This window comes from Hemiscyllium ocellatum, chromosome 20 (genome assembly GCF_020745735.1).
Source record: "Hemiscyllium ocellatum isolate sHemOce1 chromosome 20, sHemOce1.pat.X.cur, whole genome shotgun sequence".
In the NCBI taxonomy this organism is placed as follows: Eukaryota; Metazoa; Chordata; class Chondrichthyes; order Orectolobiformes; family Hemiscylliidae; genus Hemiscyllium; species Hemiscyllium ocellatum.
Genome location: NC_083420.1, coordinates 6939249 through 6966446, shown reverse-complemented (window position 1 = coordinate 6966446; position 27198 = coordinate 6939249). Strand labels below are relative to the sequence as shown.

Below are 27198 nucleotides of genomic sequence, written 5' to 3'. Positions count from 1 at the left end.
AAGTTTACAAGTTTGATATTTTAAAAAATGACAATGCTGTATACTTTCAATGTAAAAACAAAATCTGCCCCATTATGTAGCCCACAAAATACATTGAGATCCTGATTCAAACAAGGCAAAAGCAGTTACTTAAAAGGTTTTCTGAACCAGATTTTAACAAACCAAAATTTTTAAACATCACACACTCTCAGCATGGCACAATTTACACTGAAACTTTCCTTTTTCAACCCAAGTATTAGTATAACCTTAATTTCAGTATTTTTCGTGTTTGCTTGCATTCTCTCTCACTGAAATTACACTTCTCAAAAGAGAGCCCTCACAGCGGACCAATTCAAGCCACTCTCTTCTGCCAGAACAAAGACACTCAGACCTCAACTTTCACCACGAGGGGACTTTAACCCCTTTCTCACATTAGTCCTCACGGGGGCTTAATCTCCAATTAAACACAGAGTTCGATGCCCATTTAAATGCAGAGAGCTTGAAGCCCAGCATAGTGTGGAGGACTCTAACCTCAACCCAAACCCAAGGGGACTCTAACCCCAGTACCGTGCAAAGGACTCTAATCTCAATCACGTGCCCCCTCCCCCACCCCAATGCAGTACAGAGGACTCAAACCTCTGCTTGCTAGTGCACTAGTAATTACCGTTGGAGGAATCTATAGAATAGAGAGCAAATGAAGGAGGGGACCGTCTCCAACGCACAGGAATATTGAGACGGACCAAGATTTAACATCTTACCTTGTGGGCCGTCCGTCTCGAGATACCAATGTTCGGGTGGCCGCTGATACTGTCCGATTGTAGCCATCTGTGAGGATCCTGCCGACTACGCTGATATTGTCGTCCAGATCTCCTCTTCCCTGCCCCGCCCCTAAGTTTCTGGAGCCCTTTGGATTCCTTTGAAAGTTCCATCCTTTTGTTCAGGCATGCTGCAATTCACCCTTCTTCCTTTGCCTACCACTAATTGTCATGTCTTTAGTTGTGTGGGTCTCGAGCTTTACAAATCCCTCTACTACCATAAGATCACCTCTAAAGCCCGTCTCTTTGGCCGCGCTTTTGGTCACCATGTTTACTTGTGTCAAACCTTTTTGATTGAATCGCATTCTTACAGAAAGGCATACATTATATGAGAGAGAGCGAGTGAAAGAGAGACAATAGTGACTTGCAGCTTCCTGTTTGTACCAGGGCAGAACTGGCATGGTGACTCCAAGGCGCGCACACCACAGATGTTGTAAGTCCTGAAAAACAGCAAATGTTCATGTCAGGTAGCATCTGTGAAGAGCGAGATTTCCAGCCAATTCCCTTTCCTGAAAAATGAATAAGAAATATAGCCAATCTTTAGCAAGTAATGGGAAGGTGGGTGGGGAAGAAGAGAATGAAAGGAAAGGTCAGTGATAGAATGAGATGTGGGAGAGATTGAATTTTAGAAGGGATGTTGCTCGAGGGTGAAAGATAAATCAACATTTTATGGCAATATGGTTTGGGACTAAACTTTGTCTGGTCAGTGATTTCAGACCATATGCTGCAACCAGACTGCTGCTCTGTATTTAATTACTGTGTATAAAATACCATATGATGTCATAGCATGCAAGTATCCCAAAATGAAGACCATAACTGGATAACCATTCTGTGTGGGAGCCATAAACCAAAATTACCAAACCTCTCCCAAATAAAGAAATCACCAATGAGATTTCACATTTTGCAAGTTTCACTGTGTGAATCCAAAGCCAAGGCAAGTTTCATCCCTGGCTGTAAGCTTGTCTTTGGATTTCTGGTCAGTTTAACTGTATTGCAGACAAACACTTTTCTGCTCTCCCTTCTGCAGCTGCTTTCTTTGTGTCTGGCTATATGGCTGTTATATTTTAACTACTTTTTCTGTCGATACTGCTTGCAGGTCAAGGGTCACCAGTTCATATGGGCCTATGCTACTTGTTCAATTTACAATTGACTTCTTTTCACTTGATACATGTCCTTTCAAACATAATTCAAACCAACTATGGATTCATCAGCCATTTTAAAGAGCTTGTAAAATTTCCTTCCTATACTGCTTCTGGGTTAAAGGTTGCTGGAATTATAAAGTTGGTCTGAATCATATCTATTAAGGATGAGGCAATGGCATAATTAGCCAGAGATTCAGGTAATGTTTTGGGACTCGGATTTGAATTCCATCATGGCAGATCCAATTTGATTTGTATGACAGCTGTGCTTCAGTTTAATGATGACAATAAAGCCTTAGTTAGCCAACTGGTTCATTCATGTCTGTAGAGAAATAAAATGCAATGTGATTGACTCTTAACTGCCCTTTGAAATGACCTAACTGTTCGATTTTATCAATGGCTAAAAAGTTTCAAAAACAGGATTGAAGCCAGATGGAGCACCTGGTATTGACCTGGACACAGGAAATGACAATGGCAAACTCTACCCTATTGACACTGCTCTTGACACCTCACAGCCTAGTTCAAGCTATAGTCCATGAAGGTCATACATATAGAATCATACTTGCATGTACTACCTCAATCACCAACCCTCTGTTTTGTTGCATCCCACTGGCAGGTGAGGTAAGCAGAGTTCATGGCACAGTGGTACATAGGAGGGAGTATATCATTAATGTAAAGAAGGGACTTCGTCTCCACCAAGACTGTGGTGGGGTGATCAATCTTACTGATGCTGTCACAGACAGATGAATCTGTAATCATCAGATTAATGAGGATTAAAGCCAAGTATACTGTCCTTAGTTAATTCCCTCACCACCTGCCACAGATCCAGTCTAGCAGCAATGTCTGTTAGGACTCGACCAGGTAGATCAGGAGTGATGCTGAGCACTCAGACAGACACTGGCTTACCATAATGCTGAACGGGATGGGGATTGAACAGATTTACCATTAGAGCTGAAATGAAGTGAGGAGGGGGCAGCATTTTTTTTGAGGGTGAGGGGGCGTTGGAAATGCTGGGTGAGAAAGGGTATTGATAGTTTAGATTTAAGTGATTGGAATGTGAGAATGACAGACAGTGGGACATCTGTTCTTTCCAGTTTTGTAGTTGGGCACAGACCAGTGTTGTGTTATTCTCCAGAATGCAGTGGCTACAAGAACAGGTCAGAAGCTAGAAATATTGTAGTGAGTAACTCAACACCTGATTTTCCCCAAAACCTGTCCACCAGGCACAGGTCCCTGAGGGTGATGGAAAATGCCCCCACTTCCCTGGATGAGTGTAGCTCCATGGGATATGGGTGTTGCTGTCTGGTCCAGCATTTATTGCCAAAACTAGTTGACCATTAGGGTGGTATTTAAACTGTCCCCTTGAACTGCTACAGCCCATGGGGTATAGGAAACCTTACAGTGCTGGAAGGAGTGGAGTTCTAGTATTTTGACCCAGCAACTGTGTAGGAAGGCTGATATATCAGGGTAATGTTGAGCTTAAAAGGAATCCCTTAAGTGGTGTATATATGCTACCCTTGTCTATAATAGGTATCATGGCTATGAAAGATGCTGTCAAAGGAGCAGCAATGAGTTGCTGAAATATCTAAATGAGATTCCAGATTAGGGAAATATTAGAATCAGTGCTGGCCCAGTGGAATATCCAATTGATGCCAATTGTTTATAAGATTTAGGTGAGAAGAGAGAGATTTTAAAAGGGACCTGAGGAACAACTTTTGCAGAGGGTGGTGCATGAATGAAGTGCACGAGAAAGTGATAGAGGCAGGTACACTTAAAAGGCATTTGGACAGGTACATGGATGACAAAGGTTTAGAGGGATATGGGCCAAACGCAGGCAAGTGGGATTGATTCAGTTGGGGAAACCTGGTCAGCATGGATGAGTTTGTTTCTGTGCTGTATGACTCCATCACTCCATTGTCATCTCAGCCCAAGTTAACCACTAATATGATGCCCAAAATGACTGATGCTGGAAAGAAAGCATATACTGAGATAATTACCAGAAGCAAAGAAATTTGTCAACAGTGATGGTACATTTTAATGGACTGAAAGTGAGATGCGAAGGGATCAACACCAGATGAAGATTAAAAGGAGTGAAAAGTGGACCAGTTGAGTTTCAAATTTGAATTTAAAATTGGCGTACAAAGCTTAATTTTTGTTTCATTCTTTTGGGAGTGATGGGTGTTGCTGGCAAAGTCAGCATTTGTTGCTTTTCCGTAATTGTCTTTGAGAAATTTCTGTGTTATTTATAACACTTTTTAGCAAAGACTGCTGAGTGGTTAGTGGTGTTTAGTTTGCAGTTCTGAATCCTGATCCTCGCCTGAAATGTAACTGATTTTCTTCATTCATGGGACTTGGGTATCGTGGGCTGGGCCAGCATTTGTTGTCCATCCCTATTTGTTCATTGAACTGTGTTGTGACCTTAACCATTTCAGAGAGCAGTCAAGAGTAGAGTGGGGCTGGAAAAGCAACAGGTCAGGTAGCATCCGAGGAGCAGGAAAATTTGACATTTCGGGCAAAAGCCCTTCATCAGGAATGAGCTTTTGGGGAATGATGAAGTGCTTTTGTCTGAAATGTTTTTTTTCCCTGCTCCTCAGATGCTGCCTCACATGCTGTGCTTTTCCAGCACTGTAATCTTGACTCTCATCTCCAGCATCTGCAGTACCCACTTTGCCCATTTCAGAGGGCATCTAAGAGTTGAATGCATTGCTGTGGGTCTGGAGTTACCTGTAGGCTAAATAAGGATGGCATATTTCCTTACATAAATGACATTAGGCTGCTTTGTTCCCTCCATAGAAATAGTTTTTTTTCCACCGTTTTACTGGCTTGTCTTTTTTTTATATACATACTTTCCAAGCATGTCACAATTGAATTGAAATATTGCATCTATAATCTCCCAACTGAGCAGTCTTTGTTAAATGCTCTCTCAAATTGGTAGTTGCAGAAGATTTACAGGGGCTGTTTGATTACAATCATAAGGGGTCTTCATGTGATTTTTCCCTTTTTGCAAGTCTATAATATTGTAATAGGGCTCGTATGGCACAGTGATGGTGTGCCCTACCTTTAGGCTAGAAGGTCTGGGTTATTATGGGTATTATAATGGTAACATCCCTGAAATTGTTGGGTAAAAAGTGTATTCGTTTTAATTGAGAGACGTTAAATATTTCTGCTCAGAAAATTTCATTTTTTGGTTTTACATTATCCCCTACTTCTGATTGATCCAGAACTACTGTTACTGATTTGGACTCAGTGAGCTGGATCTGTCTTTGATAAGAACCTAGCTGTAATTTCTCAAGGATGTATCTGCATTTATTCCTCAATTCCACTGGAAAGGAAAACATTTTAATTGTAAATTTTTTTGTCCAGATTTGCAGTTTTGAGTGTTGAAGTGATCTTGGTGCGTTATGATACACTTTTCTGGAACAGTGCGTGTAAATAGTTAGATCAGTTACATTAGAGTATAACTGCAGTGAAATGGCTCTGCCTTGGTTGTGTTGGGTTGCTTTGACATTCTGCAGGATCGAATCATCCTGTGAGATGGGCTTCAGAACGATAATTTCAAATAATGTCTGAATGCTTTCAGATTATTCCCATGAAGCAGATGTCTACGACAGAAGGAATCGTGACCATAGTTTACTGGATGCCAAAGTCTATTCTAAAGGAAATGGTATTAACAGCTGTTGCAAAACACGTTTTGTTCCTGTTGAAAATGGTGTTGCCTTTGAATGTTAGTCAAGCAAGATCAAATTTGGTTCCAATTATAAATGTGCATTTTTTTATTTAGCCTGAACAATTAACTAAGTACTAGATTAGGTACTGATACAGAATTTGTTGTTTATTAAATTTAACTTGGTTAGCCTTCTCGATGTCTTTTTTTTAAAATAAGACCCAGGTCTATTGTAGACTATAAGTTAGTACCTATGCTTTGTGCCAATGAGATGTGACCATGCAATGTACAGTTTGTGATGAATATTCTCGAAGAAGAAATACTCCATCAAAAAATGTCATTGAATTGTGACTACACTGTAAACCCTGTACAGGAGAAATTCTTGATGCATTTGTGGGGAAGGTAGATAAGGAAAGCAACAATAGATTATTCGCCTGATTATTAGATGACAGGTAGTGGGACAAGACTTGTGTGATCAGCATGGACAGTGGGTTATCTGGTCTCTTTATTGTATGTAGCTCCAACCATGAAATTATTTGAAGCACTTCGTTTTATAAAGTATCTACTACTACAAAAATAACAGTGGAGCATCCTGTTTATTAATGTGTAGCAGTGAAATCTCTAATTCAGAATAAATTGGATTATCCACTCTTGCATGGTATTTCCCTTGCGCAATGAGCAGACATGATTGTGATTTTGTTTCTGATCCAACCTGGTTTAATTTTCACACTATGGTTAACAGTACTTGTCATATGACCTTTCAAGAAGTGCTGTAATATTGATAATCTAATAGCAAAGATGTACTGTAACGATTCGCCAGCCAGTTTCAGTTCCAAATATGGTTTCTTAATTGAGTCACTGAGCCAGGCTGGCAGAAATCAGAATGTGTTGCTAAATTTGTCTTCAGCTGCTACACAGGAAAGACGTCATGTTTAGCATTTGAATAATGTTTAGCCTGCAGACTATTAATGCAGTAGGTTAGAAACACCCAAATAATATAGACAAACAATAGTCATTTATAAGAACAGATCAGTTTTCTAGTCATATACTGTAGAACAAATGACCGATTACACTTCACCATGCATCTTTTTTGTCAGTTTTTGTAAGTCTCATGTAAAGCTGAATGTGAATGTTAATACATTTTCTGGTGAACTAAATCATTTGAAAATAGTTATGTCAATGAATGAGTGAAGAATGTGCCAAAAATATTTCGGCAAATGTATTTAAATCAATCAAAATGCCACGGCTGTAAGTCTCAAGGATGCTCTATTCACCCATTGCTGTTTATTATCAAAACAAACAGTGAATTATATGGGGAAATGAGAAATCTGGATTCGTTCTGAGTGATTTTTTTTTCTCTGTCAATGTATTTTGCCTAAAGGTTTTGGCTCCTTAACTGGTTGATCTTCCATAAGGCTTGGTAGCATTCTCCTCCAAGTTTAGCTTCTACCTACAGCATTGTTTTCAGGTTTGTCCGGAGGTTCTGACACACACAAGTGCAGTACTGGGGGAGTACCATATTGTCAGAGCTGCTGTCATCTTGTTGCAATGCAACATTGCCTGTTGTGATGTTATTTGAAAAACTGAATCTTCATGCGTGGTCAACATTCCTGTCTTGATAAACTTTACCAACAAATACATGAACAGTTTATTTATCTTATTCCTAATTGTGGAATATTTGCCATAGTCAAAATAATTTGCTGAACCTAAATATAAATTCATTGTCTGTGAAGCATTTTGAGGTACTGAAAAGACTTAACTGGCATTGCATAGTTGGAACTCTTTCTTAATTCTGTGCATTAGAAAAATGTTCAATTTTTGGTTTAATTACCACCCAAGTTCCAAATGACTAATTGGTGGCTAATCATTGAGAGAGAGTCAATACATCATACCTACCTTTCCTAAACTCTGAACTGCAAAGCCTATTTTATTAAGAATGTGAGAAATAGGAGCAGGAGGTGACCATTCAGCCCATCAAGTCTGCTCCGCCATTCAACATGATCATGGCTAACCTTGGGTTTCAACTCCACATTCTCCCAAGTGCTCTTCCTATCCTTCCATTTCCTGCAAGCTCAGGATCCTTGTCCACAATCTTCTGCCATCAAGGATTCTAAAAGTCAACACCCCTTTGAGTGAAGAAATCTCTCCTTGCCTCAATGCTAACTGATCTAGCTCCTTACCTTGAAACTGTGCTTTCCTTATTCTAAATTTTCCAGCCAAAGGAAGAAAGCATCTTGATGGCTGCCCTTCACAAAACCAATTAGATCACCTCTGATTCCTCTCTAAACATCAGAGAAGATGGGTCAAATTTACTCCACCTTGCACCTTCTCATCCAAATAACAAATTTAGTGACACTCTAGTTACTGCTTCCAGTGCGAGTCTACCTTTCCTTAAATATGGAGGTCAAATTTGCACACAGTATTCAGTTGTTCGTACCAAAGTCTACGGTTAAAAATTCAGTAAAATGCATGTGATTTTCGTGTAAGTAGCATATAAATAATTAACCAATGCTAATGTCAGTTTCAGGCTGAAAAGCCTTTGCAATACTTTTAATCTGTCATCAATGCCTGAATTGAACTATTGGGAACTGTGTTCTTTCTACAAATAACAAGGCATGTGCATTAATCAAACTCTTCTAACAATCCACACCTTATTGACAACAATCTCTCCATGCATGCAGATAGTTGTCCAAAATAGTTGTGGTCCACAATGGTTATGGCCATTAATAGTTCAGTAACAAATAGCAAAAGAAGGACTTGGAGTACAATTATGACACATTTTTCCAAATGTTTGGGCTAAAAATTCTATAGAAGTCCTAATTCAGTAGCAGTAAGACTGAGCACACTCTAAATATTAATATAATACCTTTATAAAAACTAGAAGAAAGATGAGGCTTTTTAAAATGTTGACATTTTTTCCATTTGAATTTTAGAGTTCCGTGTGCTGATGTCGTAACTGTGTGTACAACAAACAGATATGCTACAGAGACCATCTGTAACTGCTGCGTTTATTTCTGTAAGTACAGCTGTTTGTATCTGTACTGTGCTTTCCAATTTTTGGCCTGAGGTGTTTGTTCTGTGTGCTTGTACACAAGCTAACTACATTTATTTTGGGATAGGTTTTCTGTGGAAACCCTCCAAAGCTAATTTTTGTCCTTGTTTGACAATTATGCTGTGGACGTCTCCTGTCCACATGACATTTTGAATAAATGATATGAGGTACATAGAGTCAGAGAGATGTACAGCACAGAAACAGACCCTTTGGTCCTACATGCCCATGCCAACCATTTATCCTAAATTAATCTAGTCTCATTTGCCAGCACTTGGTCTGTATCATTCCAAACCCTTCCTGTATACACATCCATCCAGATGCCTTTTAGATGTTGTAGTTGTACCAGCCTCTGCCACTTCCTCTGGCACCTCATTCCACACACGCTTGGTGTGAAAAATTTACCCTTTAGGTCCCTTTCAAATCTTTTCCCTCTCACCCTAAACCTGTGCCCTTTAGTTCCTGGCTCCCCCGCTCCAGGAAAAAGAATTTGTCTACTCACCCTATCCATGCTCCTCATGGTTTTATAAACCACTATAAGGTCACCCCTCGGCCTCCAGGGGAAACACCCTCAGCCTATTCAGCCTCTCCCTGTAGCTCAAACCATCTGACCCTGACGACATCCTTTTTAAATCTTTTTTTTTGAACCCTTTCAAGTATTGAACAGTCAGGTTCCCATTTACTCATTTATCAACCATTCAGAAGTCCTTTTTGTGAAACCTGAAGACGTGTTCAATTACAGCATAAAACGTGGGAGCATAATTAGGCCATTTGGTCCAATGAGTCTATCCTGCCATTCGATCGTGGCTGATGTGTTTCTCACACTTTTGTTTTTCCCCTGCCTACTCCCTGTATCCTTTGATCCTCTTACTAATGAAGAACCACACCATCTCTGTCTTAAATGCACTCAGTGCCTTGGCCTCCATAGCCTCTTGTGGCAATGGGTTCCACAGATTCACCATGGTCTGGCTGAAGAAATTCCACCCCATTTCAGATCTAAAAGGTCGTCCCTTCACTGAGTTGTGCCCTTGGTCCCTCGTGTCTCCTGTTATGGAAACGTCTTTTCCATGTTGACTCTATCCAGGCCCCCTCTGATTCTGCAAGTTTCAGTCAGATCTGTCTAAACTCCAATGAGAATTCAAGTGCTCCTGACATGACAAGCCCTTCATCTCTGGGATCATTCTTCTAAACCTCCTTTTGAACCCTCTCCAAGGCCATCACACCTTTCTTTAGTTATGGAGCCCAAAATTGCTCACAATATTTCAAATATATTTGGGGTCTTATGGTCAAAACATTTGATCATTAAATGTCAACATTCCTTTTATTGGGGAAAGGTCCAGGCCAATATTTTAATTCTGATGTAATTGCAGGTCACTAAATGACACTGTTTTATTTGTTTTGTTTCCTTTTTGATGTAGATTGGAATATTCTTTCAGCCAATTTTAAAGGAAATCAGGTTGCTTCCACTGTCCAATTTGAGTTTGGAGATGTGGTAAACTATTCAATATCAGAGCATGAGTTAAGTTGATTTCTACCATTTGCTGATAGTCCATTGCATTGGTGCAAGTGGCCACCACTAAACCTTTCAGACACACGCAACCCTCCATGTTGTGTGACACTGCCACCGTTAGCTTGAGAGCAGATCTATCAGCTGAAATTGAGCATCCATGAAAACTTTGCTGGCAGCTTATAACTTTGTCTCATCCCAATCGTTAATCCTAGAGCCTATTATATCACTGACATAGCTGTAGCTGAGAACTGCATGCTAAACAGTAAAATGACTAAAATGAAACGGAATACTGGAGAACAAGCCTGGCGTTAAAGTAGGAGAGAGTGAGGTCTGCAGATGCTGGAGATCAGAGATGAAAATGTGTTGCTGGAAAAGCGCAGCAGGTCAGGCAGCATCCAAGAAGCAGGAGAATCAACGTTTCGATTCCCCTGCTCCTTGGATGCTGCCTGACCTGCTGCGCTTTTCCAGCAACACATTTTCAGCTCTGGCATTAAAGTAGATAAACAGTTAGGAAGGCAAATGGTGTATTGGCCAGTTACAAGAGGATTTAAGTTTAGTAGCTAGGATATCTAACTGCAGTTGTACAGGACCTTGGTGAGGCCACACCTGGAATATTGTGTGCAGTTTTGGTCTCACTACCTAAGAAAAGATATACTTGCTTTAGAGTGCAGTGGAGTTTCCCTGATACCGGGATGGTAGGATTGTCCTATATGGTTTGACTGGGTTGGTATTCACTCAAGAGGGGACCTGATTCGAACAGAGCTAGACTAATTAGATGCAGGGAGATGTTTCCCTGGGTGGGAGTCTAGAATGAGGAGACATAATCTCAGGATATAGGGTAGACTATTTGGGGTTGAGATGAGGGCAGTGTCGAGATTGTGGTGCTGGAAAAGCACAGCAGTCGGGCAGCAACTGAGGAGCAGGAGAATAGACGTCTCGGGCATAAGCCCTTCGTCGGAAATCAATGTGAAGATGACTGCCCTTATTCTTGAGGTGGAGCCAGTCACCTTCACTCAACTGTGTGGAATTTTCCTTTGCCGGACAGCCAGTCACTGAATATATTCAAGAAAGAGATTAATAATGTTTTAGATTTTAATGACACCCATCAGTATGTGGGCAGAGTGGGAGTGTGATATTGAGATGGAGGATCAGCCACAATCACATTAAATGACGGAACAGCTTTGAAGGGCCAAATGGCTTACTGCTCCTAGGCAGTTCAGTTGGTAGTGGTCCTACTGAGCTCTGCTTTGTGGGAGACGTTGTAGTCTTCCACCTAAAGTACTTTTTCCCCTTGCTGCCCTCTGAGAGGTATTCAACATAGTGCAGTGATGGGTTAAGCGAGATGCAGGAATGTGATTCCCTTGCCCTGTTTGGCCTTCTGCCATGAGTTTTCATGAGGTCTGGTGTCAATGTTCAGGACTTGTATGGCCACTCTCTCCTAACAGTGTACCCCACTGTGCTTCCACCTCTGCTGAGTCTGTCCTGCCAGTGGGATGACAAGGAACAGCGATAGTGCTGTCTAGGACAGAATCATACTCTTGGAATCATAGCTTCTCGCCCTGGTCTGTGGGACCGCTCTCCCAATTTTGGCAGAAGCTGTTACACCTCAGTGAACAAAGCTAATGTCTGTAACAGTGAAGCAGTGGCTCTGGCTAAATTGTTCTTGAAGAGCAAAAATGGGGTGGAGGAGGGAAATGTAATCATTCTTCTTGAAAACGTGAGAGTAGGAAAGAGTGAGTTCTTTTCAAATCAAGTGATTTTGTTCTGGGATGGTTCTGGGGAAACTTTGAAATGTCTGCAGCACAGCAAAAGAATGGCAGACTTCAACTGAAGGGTTTCTACATTAATTTGTTTGTGCTAATCTTTTAGATTGCAGTCAGACTTCAGAGGGTTAATAACAGTGAACATTAACAGTTGTCAAAAACTTGCCAAAGGATGTTGGTGAGGCCACGTTTGGAGTACTGTGTGCAGTGCTGGTCACCCTGCTATAGGACGGATATTATTAAATTGGAGAGGCTTCAGAAACTATTTACCAGGATGTTGCCAGGACTTGAAGATTTACAACTATGTGAATAGGCTGGGACTTCTTTCACTGGAGCGCAAATGGCTGAGGGGTGACTAGAGGTTTATAAAATCACAAGGGGGGGCATGGATAGGGTGAATAGCAAAGATCTTTCCAGTAGGGTAGGAAACTTCAAAACTAGGGGGGCATATTTTTAAGGTGAAAGGATAAATATTTAAAAGGGACCTAATGAGCAACTTTTTCACACAGCGTGGTTTGTATGTGGAATGAACTGCTGGAGGAAATGGTAGATGCAGGTACAATTACAAATATTTAAAATACATAGGTTCATAAATAGGAAGGGTTTAGAGCGATATGAGCCAAGTGCAGGAAAATGGGACTAGTTTAGTTTGGGAAACTTGGCCAGCATGGACTAGTTGGACCAAAGGGTCTGTTTCTGTACTCTGACTCTCAGCTGCCAGATGTTGGTCAGGTGAACCTTGCAGCGTCAACCATTACAGTTTCTGGTACTTGTATCAATATCCTGGACACCATCCACTTTCATTCCTTTCTTTGGACTTTGTAGTGGTTTGGTACAATTGAATGACATGCTAGGCCATTTCAGAAGGCAGATAAGAGTCCACCACATTACTGTATAGTATACCAGACCACAGCAATAACGTGGAAAATTGTCACGAAATTTTGGAAAAAAAATCCAGAGATTTGATGTTGCAAACTTGAAATTAAGTTTCTGGGAAACAATTAGCATACTTAGTACGAGGAGAGAGATGTTTTCTGGACTGAGTGAGTTAAAACTAGTTTTAATCTCCAGAACAAGTAGGGACGGGCAATAAGTGCGTGTGCAGCCAATGCCGCCCACCACCGGCAGCAGCTTGTAACGCGTGGATTGAGTAACACCAGGTGTTCCTTACGTCCTGATGCAACTGATGTGTGTCGCTAGGTCAGAAGGCTGAGAAAGAGAATGATGCTTCACCATTCCTTAAAAGGAAGTTTCCTCAGCTGCTCGACCGCACGTGCTAAGATTACAGCCTTGTTAACTGGAAATCAACCACAGTGCTGTATTCCACTAATTCAACTGAGTTTGTGGCATTAGAGTATTAGATACTTCCTTAATGCAGTGGAATGATTAAAAACATGCATCACAGAGGCTATTTGGCCCATTGTTTCTGTGTTCCCTCATAGAAAGTTATGGGGTACCTAGTTTCTCAGCCTCTTTGTACTTTGTTCGTCGATGTCCCTTTTGTTAAAATTATTTGTGGATTTGTCTTCCATCAATTTTTCACGTAGAACATTCCTGATCCAGATATTTCCTAAATGGAAAAATTTTCCTGGTCTAGGATTGTCTTACGAGGAAAGTTCAAGCAGATTAACCCTCTGTTTGTAAGAATGAGAGAGGAGTCTAAAACCTAGATCAATTTCAGTACATTAACTGCAATTTTCATGTCATCTTAGAAGGGGCATATTAATGATGCTTGATAAGGAAGTGGTGGAGGGCTATAAGGGCCTGTGTTCTGTACACCTCTATGACTCCATGTTGGGTAGATGAAATTGGAAGGCTCTACTTATCAAGATATACGATCATAACTCAATGTATGCAATAACTTTGGGAGAATTGGCTATGAACCTTGGAAGTTGAGGTCTAAATGTGTTGTAAGTTGAGAGCTGTGTTTGCCAGGGAGGAGGGAATGATTCTTGGATAACCATATTTTCAGTTGTGTGGATGAGAATTTTTCTTTTATGTTAGAGGTAAGAATATCTACTGGCTTGTTTGTGGGAAAGAAATAAAATAAGGTACACCTGCCCCTAATACAGCTGGTTAACAGTGCAGTTGATGGTATACTGTTTCCAGCTAGTTCAAGTAGGATTGTTGATCTAAAGTTTCAACTTGAGGGTCGAATTGTTCATTTGCTCATTTTGATTCTTCAGATGTTTAATTTTGCAGGAAGACTTTGTTAATAAAATCTTGTGTGTGAACTCTTATCCTGAATGGATATGAGACTCTGAAAGGGTCACCGTTCCCTTGAAGCAGATTCCTGATCACACTTGGCCGTAGCAATTTATTATTTATTGTGAAGTTCCCTCTAGTTTGGCGAGGAAACCATTGATAATGAATGCAGAACTTTTATCATGTTTGGCTGGTCCTTTTATTTTAAGTCTGCCTGTCCAGGGATGTAATGACTCACCTCTGGAGCAGGTGGGACTTGAACCAAGACCGCCTGGCTCAGAAATTGGGATTCTGTGCCACAAGACCCTCTGCTCTCCTTTAAACTGGTATGGAGATTGCTGTTAGGTGTCTGGACAGAGTTTGAGCTGCCTTTGTGGCAGTCAGTTACTTTGGTTTATTGTGGAATCATAGAAATCCTACAGTGTGGAAGTAGGCCATTCAGCCCATTGAGTACATGCTGATCTTCCAAAGAGCATCCCACCTTGAACCACCCTCTACCCTATCCCTGTAGCCTGGCATTTTTCATGGCCAATCCACCCTAACCTGCACATCTTTGGACTGTGGGAGGAAACTGGAGCACCCGGAGGAAACGCATGCAGACATAGAGAATGTGCAAATACCATACATCACCCAAGGCTGGAATCGAACCCGGATCCCTGGTGCAGTGAGGCAACAGTGTTAACCACTGAGCCACCTTCATGCCATTATTGTTTCTGTCTATCTACCTGTTACCCTTCACACTGAGTATGGCCTACTTCTGAAGTGTTTATTATCGTAGTGATTTTCATCTCGGGTTTGCCTACAATATATCATCATGCTCTAGATAAAAAAATACATGACCTTACAGCAAAAAAACATCTGTAGAGACAGTGGAAAGTTAGTGGGAAATTTGTGTACTTCTCTAAATATAGATAGCATTTCTTTGCTGTTATCAGTAATCATACAAATGAATGTTGGGATTTAAATTGTGATCTGGTGTTGCTTATTCTGGGTCCCCTATACTTTTGTATTGGTGTTCTCCTGATAGCCATGCTAACTATCTACCATGTTACAGTCTTGCCTTTGGCTTTCTGCTTTTAGCTGCTGAAGGAGAAACTGTTACAGTCAACCCTGAGACAGATATTCATTCTCATCATCCTCAAAATCCTTCTGTTGGACTTGTGATCAGTTCATTTTTGCTACAAGAACTGACGGGCATCTGCGAAGGCAGTAACTATGTAAAACCCCCAAGCACTTATCTTTCAAAAACAAGTCACGACTGACTGAATCTTTCACTTTCGTTAACATATGTTATTACTTAAAGTTTCTAGTTATTTGTTGTTTAGAAGATGGAGTCATCTTCATAAAGAAACTTCACTATTTATGAATTGAAAACAATCGAAATTTAGTTTTCGATGGAGACCCAGACTCCAGGTTCCCGCTGCTAGCAAGGACTGCGTTTCCAATGGCCCAAGATTCAGCTTTGCCAGCAGAGGGAAACTTGAGTTTGGGTCTCCATCTAAAACTAAATTTGTTGTTTTGGAGCTTGTATTTGTGATATGACGTTTGTCTTAAAAGGCTCTTTTTACAAGGTGGGAACTACAAGCATAAAATGGTCATTTGAAGCTCCCCAGTTCAATATCGCAATCATTTTGTTTTTCAGTTTCTTTGTAAACAGCATTCCTGATGCCAAGTTGAAGTGTATGGAGCAGCAACGGAGTGTCACTGGAAGGGGACTGCTTTAGAGCTGCAGTTGAGAAACATGGGCCAGTGTGTCACCAAGTGCAGAAACCCTCCTTCATCTCTGGGCAGTAAAACTGGAGATAAAGAATCTGGGAGCAAATCACATGTTAAGAAAACTGCCAGCGCTGGTGAAGAATTTAGCTCGATGTGTGCAAAAGCTTCTGGTGATATACTTGCCAATGGAACAAAGAAAACCGATGTAGTGGAATCAACCCAGCCCCAACTCGCTCACTCTGGAGACAGTAAAAAAGAAGAATTGTTTTCATATCATGAGGAGTTCTCTCTTAAGCGTGCGGAAGAATTGTTTAGCAGGTATAAAGACGCTCATGAGGATGCCATCTTAGAGGAGGGCATGGAGTGGTTTTGCAATGACCTTTCTGTGGATCCTACTGAGTTCATAGTGTTGTTGTTAGCGTGGAAATTTCAAGCAGCTACTATGTGCAAGTTTACCAGGTAAGATGTTTGGATCACTACTGCAGTGATAACTGTAAATGGCCATGCTGGTTTGAGTGCAGACAATATGAGGTAAAATGCTGTGTTCACTGCGAGATGTGGTTACATCAATCTGTCAGCAATAGGCAAGAGAGACCGTGCGGCAGTGATTTGTCACAGCTTAGTTTGGGGAGAGCTTTCTCAGCACTATGATTTTGCTGGAACAGCCCCAAAATGAATAAAAATGGGAGAAAGTGAGGACTGAAGATCAGAGTCAAGAGTGTGTTGCTGGAAAAGCACAGCCGGTCAGGCAGCATCTAAGGAGCAGGAGAATCGACATTTCAGGCATAAGCCCTTCATCACCCTATTGGGATTGTATTGTAGACTCCCTAATAGTCAGCGGGAAATTGAGAAACGAAACTAAGGAGATTTCAGTTATCTGTAAGAATAATAGGGTGGTTATGGTCGGCGATTCTAACTGCCACAGTCTTAAGGGTTTAGATGGAAAGGAATTTAAGTGTGTATAGCAAAATGTTTCTGATTCAGTTTGTGAACGTACCTACTAGAGAAGGTGCAAAACTTGACCTACTCTTGGGAAATAAGGCAGGGCAGGTGACTGAGATGTCAGTGGGGGAGCACTTTGAAGCCAGCGACCATAATGCTATTAGTTTTAAAATAGTGATGGAAAAGGATAGACCGGATTTAAAAGTTGAGTTTCTAAATTGGAGAAAAGCTAATTTTGATGGTATTAGGCAAGAACACTTAAAAGCTGATTGGGGGGTAGATGCTCACAGGTAAAGGGACGGCTGGGAAATGGGAAGCCTTCAGAAATGAGATAACAAGAATCCAGAGAAAGTATATTCCCGTTGGGGTGAAAGGGAAGGCTGGTAGCTATAGGGAATACTGGATTACTAAAGAAATTGAGGGTTTGGTTAAGAAAAAGAAGGAAATATATGTCAGGTATAGACAGAGATCAAGTGAATCCTTGGAGTATACTTAAGAGGGAAATGAGGAGGGCAAAAAGGGGCCATGAGATAGCTTTGGCAAATAGAATTAAGAGAATCCAAAGGGTTTTTACAAATACAGTAAGGACAAAAGGGTAACTAGGGAGAGAATAGGGCCCCTCAAAGATCAACAAGGCAGCCTGTGTATGGTGCTGCAGGAGATGGGGCAGGTACTAAACGAATATTTTGCATCAGTCTTTACTGTAGAGAAGGATATGGAAAATAGTGTCTGGGGGTATAGATGGTGACATCTTGAAGAATGACCATATTATAGAGGTGGTGGTGCTGGATGTCTTGAAATGCATAAAACTTACCAGGAACTATATGGACTATCTATATGGACTTCAGTAAGGCATTTGACAAGGTTCCTCATGGGACACTGTTAGCAAGGTTAGATCTCATGGAATACAGGGCGAACTAGCCATTTGGATACAGAACTGGCTCAAAGGTAGAAGACAGAGGGTGATGGCGGCAGGTTGCTTTTCAGACTGGAGGCCTGTGACTAGTGGAGTGCCACAAAGATCGGTGCTGGGTCCTCTACTTTTCATCATTTATATAAGTGATTTGGATGTGAACATAGGAGGTATAGTTCGTAAGTTTCTAGGTGACACCAAAATTGGAGATGGGATGGACAGCGAAGAAGGTTAGAGCTGAAAACGTGTTGCTGGAAAAGTGCAGCAGGTCAGTCAGTATCCAAGGAGCAGGTGAATCGACGTTTCGGGCAGGTTACCTCAGATTACAACAGGATCTGGACCAGATGGGCCAATGGGCTGAGAAGTGGCAGATGGAGTTTAATTTAGATAAATGCAAGGTGTTGCATTTTGGAAAAGCAAATCTTAGCAGGGCGTATACACTTAATGGTAATGTCCTAGGGAATGTTGCTGAACAATGGACCTGCACTCCAAGGTCTCTCAGTTCCTTGAAAGTAGAGTCACAGATAGATAGGATAGTGAAGAAGGCATTTGGTATGCTTTCCTTTGTTGGTCAGAGTATTGAGTATGGGAGTTGGAAGGTCATGTTGCGGATGTACAGGACATTGGTTAGGCCACTTTTGGAATACTGTGTGCAATTCTAGTCTCCTTCCTATCAGAAGGATGTTGTGAAACTTGAAAGGGTTCAGAAAAGATTTATAAGCATGTTGCCAGGGTTGGAGGATTTGAGCTACAGGGAGAGGCTGAGCAGGCTGGGGCTGTTTTCCCTGGAGCATCGGAGGCTGAGGGGTGACCTTAGAGGTTTACAAAATCATGAGGGGCATGGATAGGGTAAATAGTTAGGGTCTTTTCTCTGGGGTGGGGGAGTTCAGAACTAAAGGGCATAGGTTTAGGGTGAGAGGGGAAAGATATAAAAGGGGCTAAGGGGCAGCGTTTTCAGAGGGTGGTGCGCGTGTGGAATGAGCTGCCAGAGGAAGTGGTGGAGGCTGGAACAATTACAGCATTTAAAAGGCATCATAGGTATATGAATTGGAAGCGTTTGGAGAGATATGGGCCGAGTGCTGGCAGGTGGGACTAGATTGGGTTAGGATATCTGGTTGGCATGGACGAGTTGGACCGAAGGGTCTGTTTCCATGTTGTATATCTCTGACTCTGACATACAATTGGTTGTTTTGTGATCTTGTGCAGGGTTTTGGCTTACAGCAGTGACTATATTTCAAAAGTTACTTCATTTTTGTGAAGCACTTTGAGAACTGCCAAGATTGTGAAGGGAGCTATACAAATACAAGTTCATTCTTAATGTCATCTGAGTTTGGCAGATTCCATATACAGAGAGAGTGGAATTTAATGACATTCACCTCCATAGGATCCAGTAATATTTAAACCTTTTCATTGTCTTCAGCTGTTCAGAAAGCGACAGATGATAATTAAGGGAACAAGGCTTAATTTATTCAATTCCCCAGTGAAATCTGGTTCTGTATTCAACCACAGAAAAAAATCCAACATTGTTTTTGTGTAATTCACCAACTAATTTTGTTTCTGCTATTTTCAGCACATGCGAGAATTTCAAAAATTCAGAAATAAATTGCTGGGATTTTACATTATTTGGTTCCCTGTGCAGTAACACTCCATCTGAATGGAATGCACAGTATTATTTGAAAAAAGATATGTTAAAAAACTTTGAAATTGATAACTTTGGTATAAGTCAAAAAGTTGAAGGTCTGAGAGAGAAAAGGATGATTTGATTTGATGTGAACCTGATATTTACAAAGTTTAGTGTTTACTAGGGGAGTTGGACTTGCATTAGTATCATGGACACTAGTCACTCTTGCTAGTCGATACTTGAGGTAGAATCGCTATAGTGTGGAAGCAGGCCATTCAACCCATCGGGGCTGCATCAACCCTCAATATCTCACCCAGACCCAGCCCCCACACTATCCCAATCACCCTGCATTTCCCATGGCTAATCCACCTGAGCAGCACATCCCTGAACACTATGGGCAATTTAGCAAAGCCAGTTCACCCTGACCTGCACAACTTTGGACTGTGGCAAGAAACCAGAGTACCCAGGGAAACCCACATAGACACAGAGAATGTGCAAACGCCACACAGATGGTCGCCCGAGGTTGGAATTGAACTGGAGTCCCTGGCACTGAGGCAGCAGTGCTAACCACTGAGTCACCGTGCCACACTATTCACAATACTTAAACATTTTCATTTGCATAATCATTCATCAATGCAATTAGGGGACTAAAATTCTGAAATCGGTTTGCCTGGTTATTAAGTTAAAACCATTATGTTAATTTAACTGTGATGGCAATTGTGTTTAAATAAAAATGTGTTGCCTCTATTAAAAGGTAATTGCATTAAAAGCATCAGAAACTCTTCATTCATACACAGGCTTTTCAACTGGTTCAAGATGTTCCAATTAATTCCTTTTCCCCTCCTTTTTACCACAGGAAAGAATTTGTTGAAGGGTGCAAGGCATTAAATGCAGACAGTATTGATGGAATCCGTGCCAGATTCCCAAGCCTTATGAATGAAGCCAAAGTTGAGGACAAGTTCAAGGATTTGTATCGATTTACGTTTCAGTTTGGGCTGGACTCTGAGGAAGGTCAGCGATCGCTCCGGAGGGAAATAGCTGTTGCTCTTTGGAAACTGGTGTTCACACAGAACGTACCTTTCATATTGGACCAATGGCTGAGCTTCTTAACTGAAAACCCACCCGGAATAAAGGGAATCTCTCGAGATACGTGGAATATGTTCTTGAATTTTATTCAGGTGATAGGTCCCGACCTTACAAACTACAGCGAAGATGAGGCCTGGCCAAGCCTGTTTGACACGTTTGTAGAGTGGGAAATGGAGAGGCGAAGGAAAGAAGGGCTGGCTGAAGAACCGTTACACTTAGTTACAGAGGCTGCAAATGTGGAAATGTTAGGACAAATTGCTACAGACTACCAAGTAACAGATGATGAGTAGTGAGCAATAACAGAAACTGACAGCGTATGTAGTTTACTGCTCCTCACCACCCTCGATTGCCTTGTTGCTAAAAGGGCTCCAAAATGCTGTAATAATTTATAGGCACTTTTTAAGCAATTGGGTAATACCTTTTTTAAAATGCTTGTTCACAAAAGTATGCAGTAATTCACTAGTTGCCCTAATAAAAGCAGCATCCGTTTCAGCCTTTGAATACTACTGGTGTGAAGTAGTTTGACATCATTACTGCAGAGTTTTGTCTTTGCTTCTATAATTGTGGTGTTTCATGAAATTCCTTGGTTTAAAAAGGCGAGTAGTGCCAGAGCTCATTTCGACAAAGTGAACGAACGAGCGAGTGAGGGGGGGGCAGCTGCTGCTGTGTATGATGCTGTTTGTAGCCGTGGAAGCAGTATAAAATGAAAGACAGTATTAAACATTTACCAGTTTACTGATCAAGAATTGGAGAGGTGCTGTGGCGTTCAAAGTTGCAGGACTTCTGCAGTTCTTCAAGCAGCCATGCAGTTTTCCAGTACATTGAGCTGGTAGCTGGGTTAGCACTGTGCTGTTGTATGTACGCTGTACTGGTACTAGGGTTTGCAGTACATGTACACAGTTCACATGTGCACTCACATCTGTAAAGTTTGTTTCCTTGTGTGCACTTGATCAGCACCTGGGTTCTTTCAAAGCCCCTCTCCCCCGAGATAAAATCACAGTGATCTGGAATCTTTAGCTTAAAGCATTGGGTTTCAGCTTGTTAAGTTTACAATCCATTGTTACAATTGAGATAGTGCCACTGGTTTGCACACCTGATGATAGTAACTAAAACCAGTTCACTTTGGGGCACACAATGTGCATTTATGTAGATTGCACCTGCAGGTACCATAAATGCCCCACCAATGATTTTTGCCTCATTTACAAGTGAGTTCAAAGAGATACCTTTTCTGAATAAAATCAAATCTATGGCTGCCTTAGCATCTCACTGGAGGGAACATCATTTCTACCAAGGTATGTCAAGGTGGCTTGCTCACAAAGCTGATTGCACTATTTTAGTCTTGGCACAGATTTAACACCAAGTATTCATGAAGCAATAGGCAGCAGGGCATAAAGGAATGGAATCAGTCCTGCAAATACTGTTGCCTTAACTAAAATCAACTGAAATGTGATTTATTTTTTCTTGAATTTATTACTGAACTACAGCTTTTTATTAATCTGAGGTTTGGCTTTTTTTCCTCCAGTGTCCCTTCAAGTTTTGTGAAAATTCAAAAATGTCCATTTTACTGTATTTTTGTTACGAGAAATTTATAGTTGAGTGACATGTGGAAGTGTGCTTGTGACCCTCCATGTCCTATTGCATTCTGCAACCTTTGGTGTGTTACATCCGTTGAGTGTATCTCTCACTGATTTTTACGAATGCATCAGACAACTGGTTTCTATCTTAAAACAGGAGAAAAAAAAGACACTTTTTCTATTTTAATTTTCCTCTTCAAAATTATTCCAGGACTTTGGACCTTGTCTGACTGTCCTGTTTGGATTACAAGATCTTCCGTCCTTGGATTTTACACAGAATTGACTACCCTGAATTTTCTGTAACAGGATTACAAATTTAATTCTTAAAACTCTGGTATATAATCTGTGCATTTAGCTTGTGCTACAATGTATATTTTATAGGATAAGTTTTGGTGCTTTCACTTCTGGGCTGCAGTTCTGTGGTCTGTGAGGTGGTTGTGAGTCTTGATGGCTTGTTTAGTTGTGTTGCCACACTTAAGATGCTTTCATTTCTCTTTCTGAAATTTCCTGTCCCACCCTTACATCACTTGTAGGTAATTTACTGAAATGAACAATGTTTTGCTAATGGTGTGTTTCTACCAATACACTGTCTTGTTACCATCAATTGTACATTTTATGTATTCAGATATTGTATAAATAATGGATTTATTTAAAGTTGAAATGCTTTGTATGTTTTACGTACTGATTATTTTCCAATTAAAAGAGTCAATTGTATTCTTAGCAACCTTTGTGTATTTTTGTCTTTTAAAACAATTTTGATGGACTGGTGCAAGTTGGGATGTCAGACAGGTTAAAGAAAGATTGGTGTTCAACTTGATAGCCTCCTCCCCTCTTTCTCCCTGAATCTACAGACCGGAGTGAATATATCTTGCTCTTGCAAAAGCAAAATATTCTAGCTGCTGGAAGTTTGGAACAAAAGAATGTGGAAAATATTGTACAGAATCCTCCAGATGTGTTAAACGATAAGTAAAGTTTGTATTTTATCAATGACTATTCATTAGAGCTAGGAAAAGTAAGATGTAATGAGTTTTGAGCAAGTGATAGGAAGGTATGATGGAGTGGACAGAAGTAAAAGGAAGGTGCTGTAATAGGGTGGAGGATAGATTTAAATGATAAAAGGAATAATGGTGAAAAATTATAAATTTGTGCTGGATGGAGCAACCTTCCCAACATTGAGTAATGGAAGTAGACCATTTGGCCCACTGAGTCCACTTTGCCATCCAAGTGATCACTGCTGATGTGGTAACCCTCACTCCACTTTCCTGGATTTTCCCCGTAAACCTTGAAGAGGGGCATTGAGATTTCCAACAATAGAATCTAACCATTGCCCCCTGACATGTAGTAGTGTCATTATTACTGAAATTCCCCCCACCCAGCAACCAACATCCTGGGGATTATCGTTGACTAGACACTGAGTCAAATGCTGGGAATCCTGTTGCAAGTACATCACCCCTACCCCGAAAAGCCTGTCCACCAACTTTCCACTTGCCCGGAAGGATGCATCTCAAACAATACTCTAAGTTTGACATCATCCAGTACACACAAACTTGCCTAATTGGCACCACATCCACATTCAATCTCTTCGATCAATGCTCAGTAGCAGCAGTGTACAGCATCTGCAGAGATTCACCAAGGCTCCTTAGCACCCACCAAATATTAAAGACAAGGACAGTAGAGACATGCCAATGTGCCCCTACCTTGTGAGTGAATAAAAAGAATGTGACTCCTAATGTTGACAAATGGCACCAAGAAGTGACAAAAGCTTGACCAATTCCATTGGAACTAGTTTAGATATGGAATGTCCAGTGGTAGTGAACGAAAGGTGGCAGTGAGTTGACCATACTTCAATTGGGAACCATTTCCTGGAATATCCCTCAACCATCGAGTAGGATTTTGAGAAGGACAGTGGGGCAGCACAGTGGCTAAGTGGTTAGCACTGCTGCCTCACAATGCCAGGGACCTGGGTTTGATTCCAGCCTCTGGTGACTGTGTGAGGTTTGAACATTCTCCCTGTCTTTGCGTGGGTTTCCTTCCACGATCCAAAGATGATTTGGCCAGGCTTGATTAGCACACAAGAACTAGGAGCAGGCTATCTGGCCCTTCGAGCCTGCTCCACCACTCAATAAAACCATGACTAATCTTTTCGCGGACTCAGCTTCACTTATGTGTTTTCACCATATCCCTTCATTACTTCTTTGAAAAATAAAAGGATGTACTTTTAGCTTTAAAAGCAATTACTGAAATAGCATCAACTACTTCCCTGGGTAAGGAATTCCATAGATTAACCACCCTCTGGGTGAAGAAGTTCCTTCTCCATTCCGTTCTAAACCTGCTTCCTCTAATCTTGAGGCCATGTCCTCTTGTACTAATCTCACCTACCAGCAGAAACATCCTCTCTATTTCCACTTTATTGATTCCCTTCGTAATTTTAAATATTTCTATAATATCCTCCCTCATTCTTCTGAATTCCAATGAATATAATCCCAGTCTACTCCATCTCTCCTCATAAGCTAACCTCCTCAACTTCAGAATCTACTCAGTGAACCTACTCTACACCCCCTCCAGTGCCAGTGCATCCTTAAGGAGACCAAATCTGCACACCGTACTCCAGGTGTGGCCTCATCTGCACTCTGTACAGCTGTAACATTACCTTTGTTTTTAAACTCAATCCTTTAGGAACGAAGGACAAAATTCCATTTGCCTTCCTAATTACTACTTGTACCTGCAGACCAACCCTCTGTGATTCATGCACAAGGACACCCAGGTCCCTCTGCAAATCGGCACGCTGCAACTTTTTACCATTCAAGTAATCTCTTTTGCTGATACTCCTACCAAAATATGACTTCACATTTACTAACATTGTATTCCATCTGCCAGACCTTTCAGAACAATCTGTGTTCCTCTGCACACTTTGCTCTGCTACTCATCTTCGTATCATCGGAAAACTTTTCTACCGTACACAGGGTCCCTAACTCCAAATCATCCATATACATGGTAAATAATTGTGGTCCCAATAGTGATCCCTGAGGCACACCCCTAGTTACTGATTGCCTACCAGAATAGCACTCATTTATCCCAACTCTTTGCTTCCTGTCAGACAACCAATCCTCTATCCATGCTAATACGCTACCTGTAATGGCATGCATTCCTCTCTTGTGCAGCACTTTGTCAAAGGCCTTTGGAAATCTAGGTACACATCATCCACTGGGTCTCCACTGTCCACCTTGCTTGAAATGTTTTCATAGAATTCCAAAAGATTTGTGAAGCATGACCCACCCTTCATGAACCAATGTTGCATCTGTACAATGGGGCAATTTCTATTGAGATGCCCTGCTTTTCTTTCTTGATTAATTAGATTCCAGCATCTTCCCCACTACAGAAGTTAGACTCATTGGTCTGTAATTCCTCACCTTTTGTCTACTTCACTTTTTAAACAGTGGTGTCACATTTGCACAGTCCCAGCAGATTGGAAAATAAGGAGTCCAGTAAACTTCGGAAAATTACCGCCAGTCGCCTGCTATTTCTCCCACCATTTCTTTTACTACCCTGGGATGCATTCCATCAGGGCCAGGAGACTTATCTATCCTTAGCTCCTTACCCAACACTAACTCTTCCATAATAATAATTGTTTCCAGGTCCTCGCCTACTTCAGCCACTCTTTCATTTTATATATTTCTAGAAACCTTTGCTATCTATCTTTATATTCTGTGCTAGTTTTTTTTTCTTGTACTCTATCTTACTTTTCTTTCTAGCTTTTTGTGGCTTTCTGTTAACCTTTAAAGTTTTTCCAATCTTCTAGATTCCTGCTGTTTTTGGCCACTTTGTATGCCCATAGTGTTCAGGGGTGTTTGGGTTAGGTGGATAAGTCAGGGGTATAGGATAATAGAGTTGGGGAATGAGTGGGTGGGTTCCCGTTTGGAGGATCAACCAGTCAAGTGAGCTGTTTTGACATTTTCACCTTTTGTTTTCATTTCCTGTTTGAATCATTAATTCTTCTTGTCCTATTCTTCCATTCTTAATAAACTTGTATTGTGTTGAAATGGCTTGCCAAGCTTTTAACGAGACAAAGCAGACCAGTCTGAATGGTAGGGTATTTCCTAGTTATTCATGGGTTGTGACATTGGCAGAATTATTGATTGACTTGAGAGTGTGGTGGTGAGCCCATGATTGAGATAAATTGGGTAGCAGTAGTGTTATGAATTTTGGTGAATCATCCTTGATTCTGTAACATCTTGTCAACACTGAGGATGTTAAATCTAGACTGAGTAATATGTCTGGCATAGGCTATTAAGATTCGAATTCTCTGCACTGTACTGGGGGGGAGGAAAGAAGTGGTGTGTGGTTGAGATTAGAGTCCCCTTGGGGTGCGGGGTTGACTGAGGGTCAAGTTCACTGGACTGTGTTGGATTGAGGTTCGAGTCCTCTGCAGTGCGCTGAGCTTCGAGCTGTCTGTGTTTAAGTGGGATTTGAGTTTAGTGTTTAACTGGGGTTTGGGTTGTGTGTTTATTTGGGGTTCAAGCCCCCGTGAGGAGTAAAGTGAGAAAGGGGTTAAAGTTCCCTAGTGATGAAATTGGAGGCTCTGCGAGTCTTTGTTCTGACCGAAGAGAGTGGCTTGGATTGTGGCACCATGCGGTCCATTACAAGGGCTCTCTCTTTCGAGAAGTGTAATTTCAGTGGGAGGATGCAAAAAGACCCGAGAAACGCTGAAACTAAGGTTGTACTAATAGTTGGGTTGAAAAAGGAAGGTTTCAGTGTAAATTGTGCCATGCTAAGAGTGTTTGATGTTTAAAAATTTTGGTTTGTTAAAATTCTGGTTCAGAAAATCCTTTCAAGTAACTGTTTTGCCTTATTTGAATCAGGATCTCCAGTCAGTGTGTTTTCTGGGCTGTGTGATGAAGCAGATTTGTTTTTATGTTGAAAATGTCCAACACTTCTAAAATGTCCTTTTTAAAATGATCAAATTTGTAACCTTAAACCAAATTGATGGAGTGCCTTGAGCCCATGATTTGTTTGAAAGTCGACAAGGCCTGTTTTTAAAAAAAGGTTGGGTCAGTGGTCATGCTTCAGCCAGATAAGAGTATGGTATTAAAATATCTTTGCTATTGCTGTGTTTTTAATGCAGTGTTCACAAAAAGAGGAGGGCATTTTTAGTTTGATGTTTTAAGTTCTAATATTCTCTAGAAAATCTTGAGACTGAGCTGTTTAAATTCCGTTAATTATCG

General features: G+C 41.1%; 1 protein-coding gene across 1 annotated transcript in view; it reads left to right on the top strand.

Moving 5' to 3' along the window:
• The window catches only part of dcun1d3 (defective in cullin neddylation 1 domain containing 3), a 42174-nt gene extending 19526 nt beyond the window's left edge, over positions 1-22648 (top strand). The window contains exons 2-4 of the mRNA XM_060840452.1: positions 8531-8613; positions 15767-16299; positions 20173-22648. Of these exons, the coding sequence (XP_060696435.1) occupies positions 15866-16299; positions 20173-20692 (954 nt within the window). The 5' untranslated portion in view covers positions 8531-8613; positions 15767-15865 and the 3' untranslated portion in view covers positions 20693-22648. The remainder of the gene's footprint in view (positions 1-8530; positions 8614-15766; positions 16300-20172) is intronic.
• The last annotated feature ends 4550 nt before the right edge of the window (positions 22649-27198 follow it).